At 35.6% G+C, this 27,811-nt stretch overlaps 1 protein-coding gene across 3 annotated transcripts in view; it reads right to left on the bottom strand.

Moving 5' to 3' along the window:
* The window catches only part of LOC148678112 (protein phosphatase 3 catalytic subunit alpha), a 174,200-nt gene that overhangs the window by 132,871 nt on the left and 13,518 nt on the right, over positions 1–27,811 (bottom strand). Inside the window, exon 1 of one of the 3 annotated variants that reach the window (XM_088631924.1) lies at positions 26,686–26,790. The exons of 1 other annotated variant lie outside the window; for it this stretch is intronic. In XM_088631924.1, coding sequence (XP_088488050.1) covers positions 26,686–26,752 — 67 coding nt within the window. In that variant the 5' untranslated portion in view covers positions 26,753–26,790. Of the gene's footprint in view, positions 1–26,685; positions 26,791–27,811 lie in introns of those variants that run through there. One more of the 3 variants, XM_088631930.1, reaches the window with a different exon arrangement.

The following is a 27,811-nucleotide window of genomic DNA, read 5'->3' as shown; positions in this document are numbered from 1 at the left end:
TTTTGTGCTTAAGAAATTATTTTATATATTGCACTAACTGTATTAATGTTAAAACAGATAAATGCATTAACAGGAATTGTTTGAATTAAAACATATTTAGGTATACCGATACCAGAGGCATTATCGAAGATATGCGATTCATTGCAAATTCTGTTGACAAAGAACACTCATTTACAGTACTTCTACGAGATGCAATAAAGATGCATGAAACCACTGTGTTTTTTCCATTATCATTACAAAAAATCAGGTAAGGCAGTGAGAATGAACCCTTTATTTATAGATTATTCCAGCTATCCATTTTCTAATTGCTTCATCCAATTCAGTGTCTCAGGGGAGAATGAGCCTACCCAGCTAGCAATGGGTACAAAGCAAGGTCACACATAGGCACCAATAGCACATAGGGATAGGCTCCTACACACCAGGGCCAGTTAAACTACCAGTACATGTTTGAACTGTGGCAGGAAACAAGAGACCCCGTGAAAACCCAACCAAACATCGGAAGAACATACCAGTTCCAAACAGATAGCACCCCAGGTCTGGAATTGAACCCAAGGCCCCAGGGAAGTGAAGCAGAAATGCTAACCTCAGTGCAACCCTGCCACCCTTTATGCTGTAGATCATTAATAAAAGCAAATCTTCTGTCCCTGTTTCAGCCATTCATTTAGCTTTTTTAATGTCACATTGATTTACAAAAAGCTCTATTAGAATCCATCACTGTTTTCAGAAGTAAAGCTGTGTTTGAGGTGGTGCACAGGGTATGTGCGGGGGAAGAATGGAAGGCAGCTATGTGAAACCTTGCCCACCCCCCCATCCCATTTAGTGTTCATTTCTCTTTCCTCTCGCCAGAGAGGAAGAGATTAATTTTACAAAGCCCATCTAATTACTGGCTTTGCTGGCAAAGCCTGTGTCAACAGGAGATGACATTGTTCCTGGTTTCAGATCATTAAATAGGCAGGAGGGAGCTGGTTTATGCGGCTTCTAGTGCCATTCTTGGAACAGGCAGAAAAACAGGTGGGCAGGTTTCATTATACCAATCCAGAACACTCAATTCTCAGACAAAAAATATGGGACTGAAATAAGGTATCTTTAGTCAAAGAGCGCAGACATCTTCTTCCGTCTGAACTCGTAATGATCCGAAAGACCAAGAGAAATTAACCTGGAAGCATTTCTTACTGACTATCAAGTGCTCACATAACCATCATTATAGGCCAGAACATATTAGCACTATCAGGAACAGAACCCAAAGATATGTAAGTTAAATATATAGACTATGTAACTGTTTATAGACTTTCGTAATGTACTGAGCTTATTATCATATTATTATCCTATAGAGCACTGTTATCAATAATCAGGAAGTGGAGGAAACATAAAACTACTCAGAATCTTCAATGACCAGAACATCCTTCAAAACTCAGTAGCTGGGCAAGAAGGACATTGGACAGAGACGTTGACAAGAGGCCGGAAACAACTTTCAAAGGCCCACAATGTCTCACAGCTCAGATGGGAGAAACCATGCGTCAACAACAGCATAGGTACTCCACAAATCTGGACTGTAGAGTGGCAAGTGGGAAGCCATATATGAAAAAGACTCCCAAAAAGTCCCATGTTGAATATGTAAAAACGTAAATAGGTTATTATTAAATATGCAAAATGTAAAAAGCTGGTTACAACATAGAGTAAAAGACCTGAGGTTGTAATTTCTGCAAAACAGGAGCAACTTAATATTAAATGATTATGCCCCATCAAAATCTAAAGTATATTTTGTTAATCATACAAAAAAATCCTGTTTAAATGTGTTGCAATTTGAGATGGCAAAATGTGGTAAAGGTCCATGAGGGGTGAATACTTTCTACACCCACTGTATATTATACAATAAGCTATATTTGTGCTGTGAGTGACATTTCATAGAGGTTGATGTATAGAGTCGTTGTACTTACACTGACTAAACATACATTATACTGCAAGTACAGGTATACTGAAGTACAAGTTCGTCAAGAAGCTCCAGGAAAATTTATTATCAGAAAAAAGAGACTTAGTTCTTGCTTCATCTTAACAGACTTTGTTCTTTTCAGGCCCATGCTTTCATTACAATGAAAAATAATGCTATAAATTGCACAGACATATTACAGATTAGCAATTCAGCTCAGCAGCTTCAGACACACATTTGGTTTTTAGCTTCTGAAATAAATAGTCTTAGGTACACACAGTAAGCATAAAGACTCCTTTTCTTTATTGATTTATCTTTTTACTACAGTCAGAAGAAATAGAAAATAATAACAAATTACAGCTAACAGACCCCCGACCCAAAGAAAACCCTCAAATGAAAATCATTAGTAGAAGTGAAAATTAAACAGACTCTAAATATTGTCATGATGACTCTTGAATTGAATTCTACATCTTAATATGCAAACTGAGGAAAACTGATGATTGACATCTGATCAAAGCTTCTTCACTGATTATCCTTACACCAGATAAAGCTTATCATCAGACACTGCTGAGCATTGGAGCTCAGCCCAGGAGATCTGCATCAAATTTTACCAGATACCTGCTCAGCATGGGACAGTATGATGCAGTCAAGATAAACACTTTACTGACTTTATATCTCAAACACAGGAGCTAGTGAAGTTGGTTCTGTACATTCTCATGCAAACAAAAAAAGACATGCGTGGGTCCCTACTACTTCCATTCAAACTTGTCTGATGCGTTGCATGTTGCACTGCTGAAGAACAGTTCTACATTCATGCTTTAAGTAATGTCAAATCATTTAAATGTATAAAAATAAATAAAAATATTTACAAACATGTTATCTAAAATGATGCAACCAACTGAGGGTCATTCAAAAAATGCTCAGTTTGTGCAAAGCTTTTTATATTTCATATTATGGCCTATCTTCAGCAATGCCATTTACTAATTTATTTGGTGTAATAAATCTTTTGTTAAACTATAGTTAATTAACAGCATATTAAACACCATATTAAATATATTTAACATACTGTACTCCCTAGTAAGTGGTAAGTAGAATTAATAAAGTAACACAAAAGAGCATTGAACTACTTATTATCTAGTATTGCAAGTATGGTGGTAGGGCATGTAACAGAATCCCCTCTCAAGCATAGCCATGAAAGGGACCACTGTACAGTGAAGTAGTGAAACAGAAGTATACTTCAATTGTGTACGTGCCACAAGAATGCAAGGGTACTGTAGTGTTGAGTACACAGAGAAAATGGCATGGTTATTCTAATTAATACAACACGAGACTAGCATGCAGAAATTGAGGTCTCTGCTAGAGATGTGTACTCCATGAGACTATAGCCCCGCTCCTTGTATCAAAGGGGAACTGTCTGCAAGACTCAGATGAGGTACTGTAGATCTGAGGTAGAAACATAAGGCATATTCTCTATGTAGTAGACAATGATTCAATAGAGACCTCCCTCAAGACCCAGCTTCTACAAGAATGTGCGTTAATAATAATATGATCATACTGTACTCTTACAGAATAGTAAGATACAGTACAGATTGGTACAAAGATATCTTAATGGATGTCAAACTTCTTGAAAAGCAAAAGGAGTAACAACCTAATGAAAAGGCTAAAATGGGCAACAGACATGAAACACACACACAACTTTGGCTAAATGAATCATCTTCTATTCCATATTTCTTATTTACAACTAGAAACAAAATCAATGTTTGCTTTTTCTTCTCACAACTAGGAGGTCCTCGGCATTTGACTTAGGAGATAGTAGTAACAACTGATCCTGATAATGCCACATTGCATTTTCCAGTGGTGTTCCCTCCACACTTCCCTGGTGAGTTTTGTGCATTAATATATGCAAAATAAAAATACAGAAAATGATACACAATCCTGACATTAACACTGTGATACTTCAGAGATTTTGGTATTTATCAGTATTGGATCTTCAGGTGTTCATGTAGAGTGACTTTATTTGTACTTGTTTTCTGCGAGTGTGACACAGTGATCAAATATGGGTCCTTGCCTTTAATCTATAAAGCGATGTTACTTGGCAGGTATAGACACTGATCTGCCCATCTACCTTACAGGTTTCAGAAGCAGTCAAATACATAAGACCTCACTCTTCAGAGAAGACACTACAGTTTTTCCCCACACATTTGTTTTGAGTCAAACCAGGTCACAGGATTTTGGGGCTGTGTAGAATTTTGATAACAGTCACCATCTTTTTTTTTTAACTGTGCTGCATTCTGTTCAACTGCGCGTTGCCAAGGCGACCCACTACTCTATTATTGCTCTGGAGCTCCTGTCACTGTGACTCTGCTCACTTAAGAATAAAAAAACAAAAGACACCCATAAGGTGCATAAACAGTTGCAAAGCTCCTATTCATTTCATTCAATCCTTTCTATTTCAACAAATATCACTTGGGAACACTTGCAAATGTATTGATTATCTTTTAAGGAACTTGGATTCTGAAAATCTGCTTTTTAGGTGTAAAATTACAAATAACGGTATGAATAGAAATTACAAATAATATCTGCAGAAGTAGGAAAATAATTCTATTATCTAAAAAGTTCATTTTTACTGATAATGGCAGATAACTAACTGCAGGTAGAGTGTGAGTAAACTTCTATTTTTCTTCTGATAATCCATTAAAATTAATTAAAAGTTGTAAAAAAGTAGCAGTTCAGTTCCTTAATGTAAAGAGTCAATGGAAAAAAAAAGCAGAAAACCTCATTTGCTAGATAATGTTTAATTTGAATGCTGTTTTCTACTGCGATATTTGTAAACGTATCTAATAAATAACAGGAGATATACAGTCACATACTATCAAGCCAGTTGATCTCTGGTTTATGTCTTGATTCAGCCTCCAATTTTTCTGACTGATTTATAAATGGATCACAAGCAGACAGGTGATAAGTTGTCTCCAAACCTGTTTCAGGCATATTTCATTTCCTCACATGTCTAATTTAGCCTACAGAGTATTTACTGTTTCTGTTGTTTTGGTCACTAGCTAATACGGAAAAATCTGGTACAAATTACTTCACCATAAAATAATGCAGATTTATAAAGTGCTGTTTTTCTCTTTATAGAAAAATCGAAAAATAATCTTAGTTCACGTATTTAACCATTTAGTCCACTGCTGTCCTTGCTGATTTATTTACTTAGTTACTAAAGAGATGAGTCTATTCTTTTATCTGCAGATCTTTGTAGATGATTGGACTGTAGATGATGAATCTAATCTTATTTATCCTGTCACATTCTCGTTTTTTTAACCTCAGTCTCATTTTATCAGAGTCTGCTTTTGTAAAATTCTAATACCTCTACAGTTTCAAAACATACGTACAATAACATTTAATGATCACAAGTCTATAATGGTTCTCTCACCTATTGTTCTCACTTTATCTCATTCTACAGTATCTGTTTTAAAAGACACTAGATCAATACAGCCATTCCCTTTAGAGTCTAATAGGTGTTCAGGCAAACTGAGTAAGAAAACAGTCATTAGCCATGTCAACCATTCCAATAGCTGCTGATCTTCCTGTTATCATTTCATAATCTATGTGGGGAAAGTTAAAATCTCTCAAGAAAACCATATCCTCCTTTTAACACCCCATCACCTGAAATGGCATAAAATGTGATATCTAAATTAGGCGGCCTATAGCATGTACAGGGCTACTTAGTATACAGTACATTAATAACCTATTTTTCACCACAACTCTGTTAACCACATGTTTGTGATTCCAATTACACCAAAAACACATAACTTGCATTGTATTCTTAGTTGAAAGAACTAAGGTTGTAAGTTAAAAGTATTTAATTCCCTGGTTTTTGAAATTTTGTTTTCCCCTTGAGTTCTCCATTTGTGAATTTCCTCTGCAGATTTGCTATGCATTTACGCTCTTCCACTCCAGTTTTTAGCAAGTGACTGGTGGCCCATTCTGATGTCTTTGCTTTCCCTTGGGAAGACCAATGATTTGGTCTTACTTTTCCCTTCATGTACAAGATCCTTTCATTTGTTTGATACCCATTTATGCAGATGTCATCTGAACCAAAACAAACAACTATAATGGGGTCTTTACCTGCTTTTTCCTCTTTATCAACCAATGCAACTCCAGGGACATTGTTAAAGACTCAAGATCCTTGATGCACATCGCATTTGCAGTGTTACTGGTGACTCCATCCTCAACATCCACTGTTTCTACTTGCATTGCCGTTTTGGTGTCACCGACACTGCCCGAAGGTGTTGCAGCTCATTAAGGCTAGAATGCCTGAAATCACACTGTCTTGGTTGCTGCTGCCTTGAGCATCCATCATGACTGTCTCTTAATCAGGTCTTGGATGGGACCAAACTAATGTAGTAATATGCAAAGGAACAAGTAATAGGTTTATATATGCTGAAAAGAGAAGAAAGAAAACACAACACTTCAACTATGGAGCCTTCTTCAGCTGTGTTTTCTTTCTTCTCTCTTCAGCATGGAATACACCTATAACTTGTTCCTTTTAAGCCTATGCAGCTACCAACCTAATGTAGTAATATGAAGTTTGTGGGGGGAAGAAGGCCTCTGCACTTTCTTTCCTTTAATGCTCTGAGATCAATTCCTTACTTTCAGTTTCTATGTGTTGGCATGCTGATTATCTGGGAGCACTGCTCCATGAATATAAGGTTCGCTAATTCCTTAACTCCAAATTCAATTTCAGTTTCTGCATCTCTCACAAATTTGGCTTAGGTGTCCAGGACTTGTACAACCACATGTTTCACAAGTCACAAATCACAGTCTTTATCAAGTGTTTATCAACACTTCACTATTAATTTATAGGATGTAAGGCTAAACATTTTCTACAGGCACATTTTAACTAATAAGATCAGGTTAATCCATTATCACTGCATAACTAGTAATTATTGGAGAAAATATGTGGTAATTCTAAAGTGTATCCTCACACAAAGCAGAAACTCTCAAGAGATCCTGAAACTGTCCTATATAATCAAGTAAATTAATTCAACTAATGAATACTGTTGCATATAAAAAAGTAATACATATCATAAGGAGCTGCATGTTCAAAACAGACCTGCCAATACTGGATCGTCCACCATATTGAAAAGTGGTGAAAATCACTTATACAGAGGGATAAAAACCAGCTCAACAACTGTGCTTTTACATCGTTCTCATACAGTCTGAGCAGATATGCCAGCACTGAATTTAATCTGAACCTGGAAATGAATCAAAGAATAGCTAAAGCTTGCTTTGTTACTGAACACAAAGGCTTTGTTTGAGTAAAATCCAGATTATGAAAGGAATAAATAGCGAATGCGGATGCTCTCAAAAATGGGTGGACTTTTGGAAAAGTAAAAAATTGAATAAATATAAATTATACAAAATAGTAGTATAGTATATATCATTATATTATATATGAGTAGATATATTATTATATAATTATATAACTATATTATATATAATAAGATTATAATAATTCTGGGTCACTTCTGTTGTCTGTACTCACAAATATTACCCATAGTAACTCACAGCGTTGCAGTACCTGTGGTAGCTCTGAAGTAGAAATGGCTTCATATGATCAAGTTGCTGAATGCTGCTGGGCCCTATTGCATCTTACTCTTCACAGGTTGTTGATAGTTGATGCCAAGGCACTGCTTCCAATGCTGCCAACATGCTGATTAATTATGCCGAAAGATGTCGAAGATCTCTTGTATGGCAAAGTTATTGCTGGAGGCAAACTTGAGCATTCTCCAGAGCACGGCAGTGGCAGCCGTGTACTTAGTGTATTTAGTGGCATTAAAAAGCAAATAAGGTAGTGCAGTCTCTGTACCTGGGGTTCTTAGTAAGTAGGTCAGATGGCACCATTTAAGGAAAGGTTGTGGTTGATCTTTACAAGTGGGCAATCTGTGTTGCCTGTGGAATTCAGGTATCAGTTTTCACCATACTGTAGCTGACACAGCAATGGGAAGTACAATATCACTCGATACTCAACACAAAACTATCTTAGTTGTTTGTTATTAATTGAAATACATACTGTGCACCCAACAGTTTCAGAATTACCATTGGAAGCAAGAGTGTGGAAATGCAGGATTTGTTTTTTGCTTTACTGCAAAAAACCAGGACAGCTCAAAAATATATTTAACATCTCTGAATTTGCACTTGTGCAGTCTGAAGGAACCCTCCCATGGTATGCTACAATATATACTGCATGTCAAAGAAACCACAGGCTATATTAAATATCATCATCGTCACTGGTATCCCCATCTGGTACAAGGTTCTGTTAAACAGCTCAGGAGAAACTATGACTCTAAATGGAAACCGCAGGAACTCACCATAAGTGGTTTTCATAAGTCTGTCACTATCCAGACACAATATGAATGTCAGAGGCTTTCACCTTCAGAAGGGCTGTGTTTTGAAATTTACTTCTTGCCATGTACAAATGTCACAATGGTTCTCAAATTACAATAAATTATGATTATAAGATGTTGCAGACATCTTTCCAAGTTTGCTTTTATTTTTAAAATGTCAAACCAACAGAAACGATTCCCATACGTCAGTCACAAGGTCTTTTTTAGTGCAACATCTAGCTAAGCACTTCTCTTGTTTTTTTTTTCTATTATAGCTAAAATATATGGAATATACTGAAATAAGAGACAATTTTTTATTGTGCAGAAGAAGAATCTGTTGGTAAAAGTTATTTTCGTATGGATTCAGGAAAGGTCTGTTCGGGAAATGTTAAACAGCTAGCAAGAAGGTGAAGGGGCACATTTTCTTTGGGGAAAAAGTGTGGTTACACAGATCTTCCCCTTCATCAGGTTAAGGATTGTAAACATAAAAATGTTTTTGAATAAGGAACACATCCTACAGTTTATACGCCTTTTCATGTTATAAAGTATTAACTTATTAGAACAAAAATACACAGGCAAGCTAACATTAAGAATATTCTTAGATCCTTTGCATTGGTAAATCCTGCACAATGCAAATATCTGCAAGGCTTACACTGAACAACAGTGTAAGCTCCTTTTTATGAGCACTTAAACATGCTTTTCTTCAACCAATAATAACAAAATGCATACCATCTTTTGCACAAGACAAACAACAGTTGTTCCTAGACACTAGGCAAGGAGAGTTTATTTTTGTGGTGATTTTGTCTTGGAATTTTGTTGTTTTAAAACTTTAAAATTCCCTATTAAACAGTGTAACAGTTTGGTACCACAAGTCTTTTTATTTTTGTAAAAGAATGCAGACAAAAACATGTAAAAACATGCAAATAAAAACAGAAATGTTACGGATTGTTTTTCTAAAAGGATAAGGATTATTATATTATTAAGTTATGTTTGAGGCAATTTAAGCATTCATTTTCTTCACAAAAACAATTATGCCTCTTTCATACTGCTGAATTGTGATGCAAAAACCTACAGGATAAATTCAAAATAGTCAACATATTTTACTTCAGATTATTGGATACATTTAAAAACAGATTACAAGGTATTAAGTAATCTACCAACATTTACAAATTTAACAGATTGCTAATTTAACAATTTTAACAGATTGAATAATGCCTAATGATTCCATGATTAGAAGAGTCATTATCAAGGTAATGAAGATTAGTACAGTTTTTATCTTTACTTCTCAAAAAGGCAAAGCTGTGAGCACATCAAGAAGCTGGCGAGAAACCAGCAGATGACAAGAGCACCTTATTTTTTGGCATTTTGCAGTTTAGTCCTCTATGAATGTTTGATTTGGGATAGCACCATTATTAAAGCATTTTGTCCTAGAATTAAGTATGATAAATTGTCAGCAGGTATTCAGGGGATATACTCACACACCTTAGTTTGCTCAAGGCCCTCTCTACACAGACAGAACATGACAAAGATAATGATCTTTACTGTCAGTCAGAGCTCCAAGTGTAAAAGAGATGTTTAATAAAATGTCTCAAAATCATGCACTAACGTGTCACTGGACTGCAGAGTTGTCGGCATTCTTTAAATTATTCAAGGCTGAGGTGGATACACAAAAAAAGAGGGCAGGTTAAGCAGGTATCCAATATCAACACAGTTACATGCTGTTCCATCACATTTAAGGATTTCAAAGAGTCCTTCATAAAGTCACAGCACAACATAAATCCACAACCATGCACTTAGAGGAAAATATCAAAAATGAAACTGCCGTACAGAATGTATCAGGTCACTTTATAGTAATTGTTTGATGTTTACAAATTCTTCACAGGGCAGCCTTCTAAACCAGGAACAATGCTCTCAGCTCATGCCACAAGGAAAGATACGTGTACGGACATGGGGTAGCGCAAACACAACACAGTCAGTTCAGAAACACCAGATTGGGGCTGTAACCAAAGTTAAAAGCAGTCTCTTACAAGCCAATAGTCAGGAGTCTTCTATATTGGGAAATTTAATCTTAAATCCTCTACCTTTTATTATTAAATACTGTATAGTTGCTTTTTCCCAGGATATTTTAGCTCTTATGTTTTTTGGTTGACTACCACTTTTTCATCCCATCTCTCTTCTAAAGACTTGATCATTTTCACTTCTACTTTTCAGAACCACTGAAATGACCTACATAAGACAGACCAAACTATCAGCCCAAATTAAGCCAACAAAGATCACTAAAACAGAAAAGAATATTATGTTTTAGTTTACCTAGTCATGAAATGTTCATTCAATAATGTGAGATTACAGGAAAATCTTTTTTGAAATGCATTTTTACTTCTTGAGTGACATTAAAGCCCTTAACAGAACTACAGAGGCTTCTAAGAAATCAGTGAAAAGCTCTTCTGAAGTTGGGGTTTGGGAGGTTTATTCATAGAAACCCAACTTCTGTTTGCAATAAAGCAGAATTTTCACAGGGAATGTGCAGATGAGTGACAGAAAGCTCTTTTAAGGAGGTAACCCACAGTTTATTGCTGTAGGGTTACCTCTTGTATTTGCCTGACTCAGTGATTCAGACTTCCCACATCTCTGTAAAAATGCTCCAGAGCAAGAATCTACACAATATCTATTAGGCTAAGATAAGGTTCGGGAAGACCTTTTTCGCTTTTACTCACACAGTAGGTCTATTAGTTTTCTTTTGAAAACCAAAAGAGTTCTTCAGAAAAATAAGAATCCACATAATCCTTTAACCTGATGAAACACACAAAGTTCTTTAAACTTGAGAGAAATGTATATGTGCTTAATACTAGACAACAAGACAGTAATTCTTACAAGTATTACTTGTAAAAAAGTATTCTGGTATAGTATACAGATTACATACTGTATATCCAGTTGCTGCATTTGTCATGTAGCTGTTTCTTTACCTTTAAAGTAAACTTTCAGGCCCCAGGAACATGCCATTCCCATCAAAATATGTAAATGATCCTTCTAATTTGTATATTCAAAATTAAGGAGACCATGACACCCATCAACATGAAAATCCAGGTTACAAGAGCTACATTTAAACAGAAGCTAAGTCTACTACAGAACTATGTCAGACACAGAAGAGATAGTGTATAGATAGCTGCCATCTTGAAACTGGTCTGCACAGTTATCCTCAAAGCGTCTGCAGTTATGTCACTGAAATGATCAATTACAAAGCCATTTACAAAATGTGAATTTTTGCCTAATTCAGAAAGAGCGTACCAGGTTCCCAGTAAGCACTATTTTAATTGACCCCTCCTTAATTTAGTGAAAACAAAAAAACAAGAATGTGATTTAATTAATAAACCTATACTGCTAATTATTTCAAAATAACTAGTAAAAGGATGTGACTACTATAAACTTGCAATTCCCTGAGCTGTGTTCAAGACTGCTAAATATCTGTATAATAATGTAAAAGAATACAAAACTGCCCTCAGTTCAACCGACACAAGGAATTAACCCAAAGGAGTCAAATTATATGATGAAGTAAAATGAATATTAGTAAATTAGTAGTTCATTATAGTAATAACATAATAGTAACCACACTACCCAAATTTATAAAAGAACTACTATTGTGTATTCTTGAAGCAAATCTAAACAATAGTGTCTTTATTACTAAAGCAAACAGAAACTGTTGAAGTCTGACTGTCTGCTTCATTGCTTCCACTTTCTAAGCTTGAAGGACATTTGGAAGCTCTGCAGCACGAAAGTAGAAAAAAATAAACTTACTTTCACCTTGAACTGATTTTCATGGAAATTTGACAACATAACACTCTAAAACGTCATTATGCATGTATCTGTATGGTGAATAAGATGGATACACTTCAACACGTTTCAACTGATTTAATATTTAATTGATTATTCTGGGAACGTCAATTTTTATTATGAGGAATTTTAAATGCTTAGCGATGTACCAAATGAAAAAAACAGGGTAATGTTGAAGAATCAATTGTGTATAGGAATATTACTGTATTTGCAGCCTGTGAGTGATGTTTCATACAGCAGTTGAAAACAAAAGAATAATTGCTCCATATTATTTATACCCTATCATAGAGAGGACTAACATAACAATTGCTATTGAGAAGAGAGTCCCAACAGGAAAAACGCCTGAACTGTCCTAGAAAGAATACTGCTTCAAGCATGTGGCAATTTCATGACAAGGTTTTCATTTTGCACTGCTTAGAAACCTGCATTGCAGCACAGTTGTCTAGACAGCAGAGTTTATAGAACAACTCAAAGACAATGAAGCTTATTTATAAGGGAAGGGTGTCCACTGTTTTCACTCTGCTGCCTGCTCACCAATCCACCCACACACTGCAGTCACAAAACCCACTGTCCTCCCTCAACAGCCACACTTCAGCCAAGCTGCACTGCATTTGGCATGTAATGTTAACCAGTGCTGCACACAGTCCTTCTGCTGTAGCACGTGGGTGTTGCGGTGCTGAAAGTCAATGCCTGTAATTAACAGGAGGGATATTAACTCTTTATGGAAACCAAAAAATAGGCATTGTAAATTCAGTGGCAGCTTCTACCAAAAATGTATTATGTGGATATACAGATGGTTTTAATGTTACAAACATATATGATAAAGACTTTAAAGCACCAACAGTAACAGAATCCTAAGTTTTACAGTGTTCTACAGTATGATAACTTTTTTCAGGAATATTTTAACATGATATCTTTAACTACAAATCTTCAACATTGCTATTATTCTTGGTTACAGTGCACTGTAAATGTAAACTCGAGTGCAAACGAGTGCATTAGTACGCAGGGAATCAAATCACTTAAAAGTAGTAACATGACTACAAGCGACAAAAAGAACGAATCTGATTTTCTTAACTGTGGTCTTCACTCGTCATTTAAATCAAACCTTTCATATACAGTTACATTTTCCAGATAATCCGAAAACAATCTATCAATAGCTTTGAAATAAGAAATCAATAGCTTTGAAATAAAAGCACAAGTATTGTTAACAATATTATCCCCTTAGGACAAAAGCATCTAGTTACAATTTGCTTTGAAAATCACCACTGAAGGCAACAGTAAGATTATCACTGCCTGCAGAAAGGTGCTGTGCACTATCGTCAGTCTTTTGTAGAGCGCTCTGCTGTTATAACATAAAAGATGACGAATATATGTAGAGGTATTCACTGGTCAGTCAAAAGATAAAACGTACTTATATCTCAATGTAACATATTCCTTACACACTGTGCATCACAGTTTTCACAGACTGCTCTGTATAATTCTTCAATGGCAGTAAATTATTTGGCTAAAAAATACTTATCAAGGTTTAATTAAAACATGTTTATGTTAAGTATCACTAAAGCACCACCTTTAATCCTGTCCTATAGGGAATTTTGTGAGAGGATGTCATGCACAGTCTTTGTATGATGTTATTCCAGCTTCTCTAAAATGTTAAATGCCAATTCACTGGGAATTTACAAGTGTTGCCTGGGTGAGTTCCAATAATATTCTACTCAGCATGATGCTATGCATGCTGCAGTATAAATACTGGTGCACAGCAATACTTGAAACAGGTTAAAAGAAAAAAAGTTTGTCTTGAACAGACTAAATACCTTATTTAAGTATTCAAGTTCCAAGCATCTAGAAATTATACCCAAACACCTTCACAATCAACACGGAAACACAAACCAGAGAACACAAGTTGAAACTAAGTTTATTTTAGACTGAGCTCCTCTAATATGTAAATTGTCTTATTTTAATACTCCAAAAGTATGTTAATTATAGCAAGAAGTATGTCACATACAGTATATTTATAGAAATGAAATGAAAAGGCTCAACTTAGGTTAAAATGACAAAATATGCAAAAAGATACTTGACTCTCCTTTTTACACATTTCTGGAATACACACAAAATATAGACAGAAAACAGAGTACAAATAAAGGGTACCTCCTCAAACTGGGGTGTAACTACTGCACCACTATGATATAGACTGGCATTACTCACTTTTAGTTCACGGTTCCCAAATGAAACACACCAATTAACTACCTCTTCCTATTATTTAAGGGATTATATTTGATATATTTCACAGTGAATTCAGAAATAAAAGCATTTCTGATGACAGTTTCTCACAGGAAATTCCTATTAGAGTGTTAATTTTGCCCATTTGACACTCTTATTCACTTAAGAAAATTATATCCTGTATTATAACTGCAAATGACAACTATGTTGTATTGTGCAGTGAAGACAATGGGCACTGAATACCATGATGGGAACTATATACTACTTTATAGTTCAAAAGGCACTAATATTATGCTTACTATCCCTCATAAAAAATCAAGTAAATACTGATGTAAACACTAGCCCTTAATAATGTCACTGTAAAGGCAGTGAAACATGCCACACCTATATTTGGTACTCATTCTACTCTAAGGCACAACTTGCACTGGTCCCCATTCTCCCTCAGTGGTATAAGAGCTGCAGCAGCAGGCCATGTTAATTAACCAGCAATTCAAAATCAGGTGGATACATCTCTAATTTCTATGTATTGGTTTCTTTACTTACTGTATTCACAATCTTGTTTTTTTTTAATTATTTTATCTCTGTTCTTACAGAAGTTGAAAATACTAAGCAGATTTCCTACCCAAAAACAAGCTGTTTTCTCTCTAGGCATCTTTACACTTGACTGCCACAATGAAACCAAACAAACACAAATATGTAGGCATTAGCCTTCTTGCAGTACCTCGGGAGACAGAACTGTTCCAACAGAGTCTTCTGAAAAATCACAAGGGATATGGCTTCAGTTTCCCCGTGGAACTGTATAGCTTACTCTACTGGGACTGGGTGGATATTAATGATGCACAAAACATCATTTAGTTAACTATCTGTAACAATATTGCTTCTTGCAACACAATTTAAATCTGTTTGTAGTAGGGAATGAAACCTACGTCGCTTCTCCTTTAGAGAGCTTTAATACTGAAACCTATCAGCTTGTAATTAGGGGGAGTCATTATTGTTAAGGCACAGTCTTGGTGAGAATAGCCATTGTGTGTATCTCACAAAGTAACGTCATTAAGATCTCACTGACACATCCATATTACAATACCCCCAAAGCATAACCATGAAGGAAGAGCCCTGGACGTTCACTCACATCCATGCAGTGACACAGTGCAGGGTTTTGCAGCTGTTTAACCATTTAAGGTTGGAAATTCCAACTTAAAAAAACAATTACTGAATTACATTGTTTTAATTGGCAAATACCAGAATTAAATGTCTTTCATTAATTTAAGTTGTCTCTTTAACTCCAGTCCAAGTTATGTTAACCTTTTCTTTACAAACTTCAAATCTGAAAAAAATTAATTGAAAACGGTGACCAAAAGACTGTGTTGTTTAAGTTTTTTCTACAAATGACCAAATGTAACGTATAAATGAATAAAAAATACAGTCGGATATTGCTTCAGTGTTTTTACCAAGCATTAAACTAACCCTTATATTTCAGTATCTGGAGGTTAGTTCAAGAAACGGAGAAAACATTTACAGCTAATCCACAAGGTTGAATGTATCATTATTGTGCCAGTAGGAAAAACTGAAACATTATCTCCAGTGACCCTGTTTATCAAATGCATGGGGCATTACCAGTCAGCCAGAGTAATGCACATACCAATCTTTTTCAAAACACACAAGGGCACTTCACTGTCTTAAATGCTCCAAACAAAAAGGGAGAAAAAAATTTAAATGGCAAGATTTACCATTCAGTGCTGCAGAGAATCCTGTAATGCATATCCAATGAAGCCAAGTGTAGGCAAATCTTGTTTTCAGGGTTACATAAGGATGTTATCTAACTACAATGTTACAGGACATCCCTTGTTTCAACCACTCCGAGTTGTGAGTGGGTTGCTTTTGTGGAATGAAAGAAGTGAACCAAACATACCAAAACTGGAGAAACAAAGAGGAGAGGAAGAGTATGACACATTAAATATACTGTATTAAAATGTACCAAAAGGCAAAACATGACACTTTCCATATACGGTATTTGTCTATGTGGAGTATAATTTCAAGCGCAATCTGCACAAAAAGTATGCTTAACTAGAAACGTTTTCACTCACAAAACTGTGCCCATATACATCTGAAAAAGCAAGGTGTCAGAGTATTGCTTTAATCATGATATACTGTATACTCTCATGGTTACAAAACCATAATACAAAGCCAGTAAGAAGAGTGTATCACATTCTTGTTTTGAAGATTAGATAATAATGTGTGGCTTAAATGTAACATAATAGGACACTGACTAATATAAGCAATATCCATTGATTTATGAGCTGGTAGGTTGTTATTAAAGATTTCTTTGGTTAAGTACAGTACATACTATAAAGACATCAATTCACAAGCTTATCAAACCTGGCTACTAAAAGTACTTTGCCACCACAAAACTCTGGTTACAAGCTTTTGGCATAAAGCATAGACAATCATATCAATACATAATAAAGGGGCCTTAGTTTTATGTTAAAGGCTTAGGATCCTATACAGTATACTGTATGAAAACACTTAAAATAAACTCCCAAAGGAAACAATGTTGAAAAAAGGAATTAAACTATCTTAAGTGTTTTAAATACAGGGTCCTTATTAATATACAGTATATATATATGGGAACGAAAGATTTTTTTAAAAAATCAAGTACAGTATGTAAATTGAATGTGTCATGTGACAGTATTCTGACTTGACTCAAAATGCTGACATTCTATTGCATGTGACTGCCCACATTTATCCTTTCTCTTTATTTGGTTCTTCGGGTATAATGTCCTGCAACTTTTCATATAAGATTTCCTTATGGAGTTTTTCAGTGAAAACAAACCTCTTTCAAAGGACATGAAAAAAGAAACTTGTTCCCTCTATTAAAGATGCTTATCGTTTGGTAGTAAGCTTGTAATAACCCTTCAAAGATAGAATTAACAGTAGTAACAGGACTTAAGGGGATATTTTTTTTTAATTTCCATTACTAACACTTTAATACTAATGTAGAATAAATGGTACAGAAAACAGGAGTTCAAAATATAAATCTTACAATACTACTTGGAGATTCATATGAAAAAGAGGTGAGGAATCAAGAATCTAGAGTAAATGTCAAAGTACTACTGTATATACTACTGTTGTTGTTTAAATGATCAAATAAAAAAGAAAAAAGCATACCAAACATTACTTAAGTGCATAAGAAACATTACAATTGAAAAGAGAACATTCTCTATGGTACTGTCTCTTTTCTATCCATTAACCAGTTTTCAATGCAAATAACACTTTATAATGAATGCTTACTGCCTACAACTTGAAAATTCCTCTTTTTATAAAGAAATTTAATCACAAATATCACATTCAAAAGAAAACTAAACAATATCATTGTAACCTGAAAAACAAGTATTAGGAAAATAGATGCATTTAAAAGGGATGCTGTGCTGATAAAAGCTTAGCAGATTTATGTTAAATTCACTCCAGATAAAGAATTGAACAGCTTCCCAACACATTTTGAAAAGAACAAATGCATAAAACCTGCTCTGCTTGGAAACACTAAGGGCACAGGAATGTTTGGAATATTTACACTACACTTACAGCTACAAATTACTAACACTTTCAAACAAATCACACAAAAACATTTAGCAATTTCAAGAATAATGTACTGTATTTGAAAGAATATAAGAAAGTATCCTCACATCCACATCACAAAAATGTAATATACTTCTAGGCAAAGTTACTAGTTCTATTACATTAAATCTGAATTAATTTTACAAATTCAACAGCTCATTGATGCTTTTTGTATAAATTTAGTCATGCTCTCCATATTCTAATCCTCTATTTCAATGCCTTAGATACAACCATAATTAAGGTCTGTTCAGAACAATAAGTCACCATTATAGTGCAACAACCTGCCCTTGTAGGTATATTATCTACATATGTATTACTTAATTAAAATGAATTTATCTAGTGGAATCATAAAAGCTAGAATAGAGTAACTGCTTAGAAAAAAGGTAGTATTAGCTTTGAACAGTGTGAAAGAAAAAATTTAAGCCATCAAGTCTAGATTTCCTTATCATACAGTATACTGTGACTTTTGACTGGGTAAAAAAAGTGATTTGAGTGGTAATCAGAGTACATACAGTACAAGATACAACTTTATTGGATTAAGGGTCTACCACCTTAAAAACAAAATGGTGAGGGCGCTTTTTAACAGGTCATGAAACAAAAAAGAAGGAAATGCCAAGCTTTCATTTGCTACATACAAACTTACTTTCCCAAACTCTTGGATTCTTTCCATTCTTATTGAACATGGTACCGGCTACAACTACACTTGTGGCTTGTCAAAGTTACAACTTTGTCAAAAAGGACTCGTGTGCACTTGAGGATCACAATGTAAAAATGTATCACTCAAACCTTAGAACACATTTGTATAATCCTGAAACAGGAAAAATGTAAAGCAAAATTTATATACTTTCCTGATATGTTATTTGGATTCCCTGGTAAACATTCTGTATGATTTTCTGTTGTTACTTCTGAGAACATTATTTGCTTTACCTGCCAAATCATTATTCAGAACAGGCAAACTTCCAAGCAGGGTAGGCTCCTCACACACAGCTGAAACTTCCAATCTGAGTAAGTAGCAGAAATGTATGAATACTGTAGATACATACAGTGCCTTGCGAAAGTATTCGGCCCCCTTGAACTTTTCAACCTTTTGCCACATTTCAGGCTTCAAACATAAAGATATAAATTTTTTATTTTATGTGAAGAATCACCAACAAGTGGGACACAATTGTGAAGTGGAACGAAATCTATTGGATTTTTGAAACTTTTTTAACTAATAAAAAAATGAAAAGTGGGGCGTGCAAAATTATTCGGCCCCCTTGCGTTAATACTTTGTAGAGCCACCTTTTGCTGCGATTACAGCTGCAAGTTGCTTGGGGTATGTCTCTATCAGTTTTGCACATCGAGAGACTGAAATTCTTGCCCATTCTTCCTTGCAAAACAGCTCGAGCTCAGTGAGGTTGGATGGAGAGCGTTTGTGAACAGCAGTTTTCAGCTCTTTCCACAGATTCTCGATTGGATTCAGGTCTGGACTTTGACTTGGCCATTCAAACACCTGGATACGTTTATTTGTGAACCATTCCTTTGTAGATTTTGCTGTATGTTTGGGATCATTGTCTTGTTGGAAGATAAATCTCCGTCCCAGTTTCAGGTCTTTTGCAGACTCCAACAGGTTTTCATCCAGAATGGTCCTGTATTTGGCTGCATCCATCTTCCCCTCAATTTTAACCATCTTCCCTGTCCCTGCTGAAGAAAAGCAGGCCCAAACCATGATGCTGCCACCACCATGTTTGACAGTGGGGATGGTGTGTTGAGGGTGATGAGCTGTGTTGCTTTTACGCCAAACATATCGTTTTGCATTGTGGCCAAAAAGTTCGATTTTGGTTTCATCTGACCAGAGCACCTTCTTCCACATGTTTGGGGTGTCTCCCAGGTGGCTTGTGGCAAACTTTAGACGAGACTTTTTATGGATATCTTTGAGAAATGGCTTTCTTCTTGCCACTCTTCCATAAAGGCCAGATTTGTGCAGTGTAAGACTGATTGTTGTCCTATGGACAGACTCTCCCACCTCAGCTGTAGTTCTCTGCAGTTCATCCAGAGTGATCATGGGCCTCTTGGCTGCATCTCTGATCAGTCTTCTCCTTGTCTGAGCTGAAAGTTTAGAGGGACGGCCAGGTCTTGGTAGATTTGCAGTGGTCTGATACTCCTTCCATTTCAAGATGATCGCGTGCACAGTGCTCCTTGGGATGTTTGAAGCTTGGGAAATCTTTTTGTATCCAAATCCGGCTTTAAACTTCTCCACAACAGTATTACGGACCTGCCTGGTGTGTTCCTTGGTCTTCATGATGCTCTCTGCGCTTTCAACAGAACCTTGAGACTATCACAGAGCAGGTGCATTTATACAGAGACTTGATTACACACAGGTGGATTCTATTTATCACCATCAGTCATTTAGGACAACATTGGATCATTCAGAGATCCTCGCTGAACTTCTGGAGTGAGTTTGCTGCACTGAAAGTAAAGGGGCCGAATAATTTTGCACGCCCCACTTTTCATTTTTTTATTAGTTAAAAAAGTTTCAAAAATCCAATAGATTTCGTTCCACTTCACAATTGTGTCCCACTTGTTGGTGATTCTTCACATAAAATAAAAAATTTATATCTTTATGTTTGAAGCCTGAAATGTGGCAAAAGGTTGAAAAGTTCAAGGGGGCCGAATACTTTCGCAAGGCACTGTATATCTCGGGTTTGTTTTTATTAATATTATTACTGGCTACAGACAAATTAAAAACCTTTGGAGGGTTTCTAGGAATTGTGTAACGGATGGCAAACCTTTGTCAGGGCTTAGCAACAGGTGCAGAATTGTATATAAAACTAAAATGGAGAGTAGGAGAGTAGGTCCTGGGTTAATGAAGGAGGTATGTAAATTAGAAATTGAAAGAGCAGTAATCTGTTTCACCTGTAATTATCAGATGCATTATATACTGATGCAATAGTCTAAATGTAATAGTGTAAACTTCACTAGATAGAATATTATAAATGCACCCAATAATTAATAGGGTGCATACATAATATTACTTTTTATAAAGGTCTCAGACAGCTCTGATAATTTCTGTGCAATATTGTTCCTTTGGGCAACAAAATAATGATTTCATAAAAATGACACATGCTCATTGTTGGGAAAGCAAGTTAAAATCATCAAAATAAGTAAGGAATCTGTATATGTATCCATTAAAAATACATTTCAATTAACATAAGAACAGCAAAAGAGCACTGTTCCCATTTGAGCTTACGATGATTGCCTGGCTGCTAGCAGCGTGTTTGAAGGCAGCATGCCTGAAAAAGAAGATGACTGAAGAACGAGATGATCTGCTTCAACAGAGAAATCAGGAACCAGGCTGTGTGAGGTACAGGGCTCTTTCTGAAAGGCAAAGGATAACCATCTGATCCACCTGTGTAATCGTTATCACAGTACACTGGCTACAGCAGGAAGAAATAACCAGTGTATCAGTAGAATAACTGTAGCTTAGTGTCTGCATGAAAATGATCTGCAAGCTCAAATGACGTTTGGGGGCAACACTTTGACAGCTCACAGACATTTCTTTTGTACATCAGTATGCATACAAAAAAAAACATTAGTCATGACTGAACACTTAGAGATCTTCTCAATGCTTCCCAGCTGTAGTTAATGGTGCAAAAAGGAGACAGAAGAAGCTACAGGAGAGGGAGGACTAATCATCACTGGCAGACCAAGGGAAATTTGAGTAAATAGGAGGAGTCCAGGGAGAGTAAACTTATCAGGGGAATACCTCCAAGTAACCCCTACTGTATTGCCGCTACAAAAGAATAGGGGTTTATACAACAATATAGGTTCAACAGAAGGATTCTGTGAAGGAAATTAGTAATGTTTGAGGAAAAAAGAGCTTACTTAACATGATGGAAATGCTTCTTATACAGACGTTTCCAAAAATGGTATGTTGTGAAGTCTTGTTTGCACACAATATTTTTCTTGCCATAGTAAAACAAGTAAAAAATCCAAAAAGTAAAATACAATGGAAAATGTATTAAACAACAAAAAAAGCACTCATATGCCAATATATTTAGAATCACTGCTTTCATGTAGGAATTGCTGTCAACCTGTAAAAAACCCTTCTAATGTGTTAAGACATTGCTCGGTATGAGATATGATAAGATGAGAAGATCATTTAACAAAGAAAACAATCAATGTTTAAATACAATTTTTTTTTAGTGTGCCTGTAGAAATTAGATATAAAACAGGTTCACTCCTAATCTTGCCAAAAGGCATGACGATGGTGATTTAGAATGTAAGATAAGGCAAATTAACTGAGGCTATTGTTTTATTCATTCTTGGGAAACATGAAGAATTTTCTGATTGGTGGTGCTTCCTGAATCTAAACGATAACTTGCACTGATACAGTGATTTCTGTCCCAAAGGTTTCCAAAGAGCTTTACATGCGGAAGGGGGCCCATTTCATCTACCAAATAAGTACAGTACCCACCTGGGTTACGTGGACACCCATTATGCACCTACAGCTCGTTTCTTCTCTTTGTCAGGAAATTTGTTCATCAACCGAACTGAGGCAGATCAGACTGGGCAAGGCCAAAGTGGAATTTAGCCAGGAAACCAGGGTTAACACCCATGCTCTTATGAACGGTGCCATGGAATCTTTAACGGCCAAGCACACAGGAGCACAGTTTAATGTCCCACCCAAAACAATATTTGTCTAATGTCACCAAACTAAGAAGGGTTCTTTTTTCCGGAGTTTCTCAGAGGACTGCACCCAGCTACTAGTTCACCAACACCTGGATTTCCTCTCATCCCTCCAATCCTAGTACTCAGCACCAGTTTTGCTCAGCTTCCCAGATCCAACAAGATTACATATGCTATAAAGTGCTAACATTACCTCCGGTCATCATACATTTTACAGAAGTCCAAGTTCAATATACACTAAATATAAACTAGCTAAAAGTAATATGATTACACTGAAGGGAAAATATCATTTCAACAGCTGAAAGAAAGAGACCACAAGTAATTAAGCGATTAGAATGCAGACCAGAGGTAAGACATTCACTCTGCACAGTGCAGCACAAACATGAGAGTTTGAGTATCTCTTTTTGTATTTTAATTGTGAGCGTTTGTGAATCTCCTGAATGCATAATGAATGTTTCTTTTTCTGAAGGCGGCTGTTGATGCAGATGGGGACGAAACAGAAGGGTATATGTGCTCGACTCCTTAACTGAAAGCACACAACTGCTGATTCATTACTCAAGCCTTTCTATTTTCTGTCAATTCTCCAACCACTGCACATTCAACCTTTCACTGATCAATTTTTGCGACAACTCCAATCCTATAAAGATCTAACAAAAGACAAAGCAGCAACTGTCTGAAAATTAAAATGAAAGTACACCTTTAATAAGATATTACATTAATAGTAATAGTATGCATAATCTGGATTTGACACTTATGTGTGTCAAATTCCAACCTATACAGACACCCATACCTATACAGACACTTAATCACAAGCTAGTTCGATTTTCATATTAGCAATGATAAAATGAATTGGTATTACAACTGTATAAATTATTTTTTCCACACTATTTCGGTTTTACAGCTTGTACTTGAAGGGCTTACTCACTGTCACTTTCAACTTTTTTTTTTAAACTTGCATCATTTTGTAGAATGTCTTGTACATACACAGTTTTCCACTTCATAACAAACTGTTAATGGGTGGTTTATTTTAAGTCTGTCAAAATAAGTTACAACTAGCAGTATTTCTGAAATTTCAGACAAACTTTGCATTTAGTGAGGTTTTGGTTGCCCTTAAATCCTGGCAAAAAATGCCCCACAATTTGCAAGGTCATAATCCTACGAGATAAGATTCTATACAATCATAAAATATTTTCTTCTAGCCTTTTTCTCTTATTTTCATTAATGGTATTTCATATTGTTTAGGACTAGTCACCTAAGAAAATATGAATTTGCAATTAATTTTCTTTCCATACAGTAGATACAACCTTATATCAACAAAGCATTTGTTCATAGGGACTGAGGAGTTTAAGTAAACTATGTAAATACAGCTTTCTCAATCATTTTTGAGCTATCCATTTTAGGATCTGTCTTGCAGAGCACAGTATCAGTAATTATAGCAAAGCTTGGGTGTTCTAATATGAGATTTTAGTTTAAATTCTAAGATCTCCCAAAGCAAATATTTCACTAACTGTAGGAATTTGGTTTTAACTAGCTACCATAGATCTGGAACAATAAAGTGGAACAGCAGGCATAACTTATCTGAGCTTTTCGAGGCCATTATCAAAAATAATGGACTTAAGATAAGAATCCACACTATAGATTTGCCACGTTAATATCCTTTTACTACAATAACCTATGATGTGAAAGTACACCAGATACAACTTTGTGCACTCATTAAATTATAATTTGCTGTACTTATAAATATGTGATATAGATTCATTGGTGGTGTTATAATCAAACCATAATCAAAATGTTACATCAAAATCCCTTACAACTTGAACTAAGGGTAGTGGTTAACAAGCCACTTTCTTCATGTGAGATCACAGTATCTTCTCTCACTGTAATCCTTGTCCAGCTCTCTGCAACACAGTGTATAAAATAAACAATTTACTCTGCCATTATGTTGCTTGGAAGTGTCAGCTAATCACAATGATATACTGTATAACAAAAGTAGAGCTATGTCTAAGTATCCTGTTGTACAACAGATCAGACAAAAACAAAGGCTGTTCCTTTTGTAATCTTAAAGTGTTTCAATGGGAAAACTTTCAATAGTGATCACTGTGTGGATAGCAAAAGAATTGTATGAATGTCCATCTTGAATATGTCTTTAATATTCCATCCTTCCATTTTCTAACTGCTTCATCCAATTCCGGAGCGAGGGGAAGCAGTAGCCCGTCCCACAGAGCAACTGACACAAGGCTGGATTGCCAGTCCTTCACAGGGTACATAAACACACAACCACAGAGGTGAAAACACTCACACCAGGGCCAATTTACCAGAATTCAATTAACCTAGCAGTATATCTGGACTGTGGGCATAAAACTACACAAACACAGGAAGAAAATCTAAACTCCATGCCACCATGCTGCCCTGTTTTTAATATTCGTCAAAACAAATTGTTTTCTAAACACATTAGAACTTTTGAGCACAAAAACAGGGAATATTTGTAAATTGTACTAATTAAAGACATTGCAATCACATTTTTAACATATAGAGCAATTAATTTGAAATTAAACAGAAAAGGCTCTCAGTGTTGCCCAAATTCCCCATTAATTTGTGTTCATTCCAAAAAAATACTTGTTTGGTTGCTCTCTATTCTTAATACTCCTGGGAAATCTGTAACCCAAATTCCAAAAATACTCCTCCACATGGAGTTTTACCTGAGGCTCTGAACAATTGTGGCCTTGCTGTTAAGCTCTTTTTTCCAGAAACCCCTAAAGTAGGCACACGTTTTCTTGCAGATTTGCTCTAATAAATAAAAGCTTCACAGTATCAAGGGCACATTATTTTAAGATCACTTAAAAAACATAGAATTTCAGGTAGAGCAATTTAAGAAGAGAGCTTGCAACATGGGGCAGAAACATTTAAGAGAGGTATAACTAATACATGTTTCAATCACTACATCTTTCGGTGTCAGTATCTTTTGAATCCCTTGGGAAATAAAATGAACAAGAGTACTTGACAACTGGCCAAGGTCTGGACTCACAACCCAGTAGTTGCAATTGGTGTGTGACAAAATGAGCTTCAACACTTGGAAGAGAAAACACAGATGCAACAAATGCACCATTCTAGGCTCTAATAGCATGGATGTAAAGTAAACAAGAACGCTCCACTAGAAAAAATAAATTATGCTGTACAAATTGAGTTACAAATAATCCAGCAGCCTTTAAACAAAAACCACTATGAATTATTGGTTAACATATCTGTCATTTGTATAGGTTTTACATATATTTCTTGCTTAAATACAGTTCTAGATTTCAAGTGGTAATATATTAATAACATTAAAACAAATCAGCTTTTGGGACAATAAAAGTACAGGCTGCACTGCATTTTAGGTCTACCAACATACTGTAATAAGAAATGGCAGGTGAAATCTCAATGGAGTTTAAAACACACATTAGAAAAATGAATGCTGAATGTCTATTTATACCGTGAAATATACAACCCTTGAAAAGTATTCTGAAAAGTCATGAAAGAGTGCCAATGATTCAAGTTATTGTTTCTGTACAACAGGCTTTAACACATTTTGAGGATTTAACAATCACTCAGAAAGAGGGTACACAGTACTATACAACAAATGAAGTCATGACTTCACTTTCCTATAAGCAAACTCCAATTTAGAAAGTGATAGATATAAATTTTAATTCTTCTCAATACTGACAAGGAAGCATTTTAGACATGTATCTTGTACTGTACATGTTCAAACTACAAATTACAGCTATTAATGTAAAGCCCTCCCTATCCTTTCAACGAAGGCTTAATCTTCACAAGTTTCAAGCTTTTCTTACTAATGATTCACTTTTCATGCCACCAATCTTATATGAGAGCCTAAGTCCTGATAAGCTCTGTCAATACTGTAGTCACATTTCAATACTCACATTTGCAATTACAAAAACCTACATCGCTTTAAGGCTGAACCTGGCAGAATTCAGGTTTCTGCCCTTAAAAAAAACAACCCAACTGCTACAAAATACAAAAACGACTCTTAAGACGGCATTTGTCTTTTACCTCTCTTCGCATTTCCCACTTTATTCACCCTCTCCGCAAAATAAAAAGAAGAAGCCATTGCCAACATTGAGCTCGCCGATTAGCTAAAGAGGACAGGAGAGATACACTGAAGCCTCCTGGAAGAGCTGCACAAATTTCAACAGTAAGACACCTCCCAAACGGTTCAGTGTAAAGGAAAAGTGCAACAACAAGAACCACAGGCAGGAAAGAAATGTGACAGATATTAAGCAGAAGGTACAGAACTGGAAGCTATTCCCTGAGCCCCAGTGTCTATTTCAGTCTGCTCCACATTTTAGGGGTTATCACCAAGCAAACTCTCCTGCCTCCTTGAAGAAATGACTCAAAGACAGCTTGTTAAAAAAAAAAAGAATATGGCAACATACATGTGCAGTCTAGGAAGTCTAGTGAGATAAATGAGGGTTTTAATTGATGCGTTTGACCGCAAGCCTCATTCGTCTAGCATACTATTAAAAATTAAAAGCAGGAATCCAGCATTCAAGGGTAATCACTGATCAAATAAATTCAGGACCAGTTTCAAAAAAGAAATTCTACAAACAAGATGGCAGCTTTAGTTACAAAACACAAGAACTAAAGTAATTAAAAACTTTAAAAAGATGTTGACTTTTGGAAGTTAAATACTGTGCCTCCTAAAGCACACCAGCAGAAATGCACATCACTTAGAATTTAGTGTGTAAAACACAAGCAATTTCACTTTCAATTTGCTATATGGGATTTGTTTTCTCATTAAAACATTAAGACTGGAAAACTGATAGCCAATCAAACTCACATCTAAAATTCCTTACAGAAAACAAACCACTTAAGACCAATAGGACAATATGCTACTTCATTGATATGCTCAAGGTCATTTTTAGTTTACAAAACAGTGTATAAAGAGGACAGGTTATACATGATTGCATAACATGCTATGCTACTAATATCTGAAAATAAAAGGGAAATATTAAATAACATTGCCTTATGTGCAAATTATTAATCCCACAAAATGTCTTCACTGTCCTACTTAAACAAGTTTGTTTTATAGACTTCCTAATCCTTTACATTCTTGTTATTTTATTATTATTTTATTTAAATTAAACTGAGATGTAGTAGGTCATGGCTCCAGTTTAAA

The sequence above is a fragment of the Lepisosteus platostomus genome, chromosome 1, assembly GCF_059453375.1.
Source record: "Lepisosteus platostomus isolate fLepPlt1 chromosome 1, fLepPlt1.hap1, whole genome shotgun sequence".
NCBI classification, from domain to species: domain Eukaryota; kingdom Metazoa; phylum Chordata; class Actinopteri; order Semionotiformes; family Lepisosteidae; genus Lepisosteus; species Lepisosteus platostomus.
This window is presented reverse-complemented; position numbering and strand designations above follow the sequence as displayed.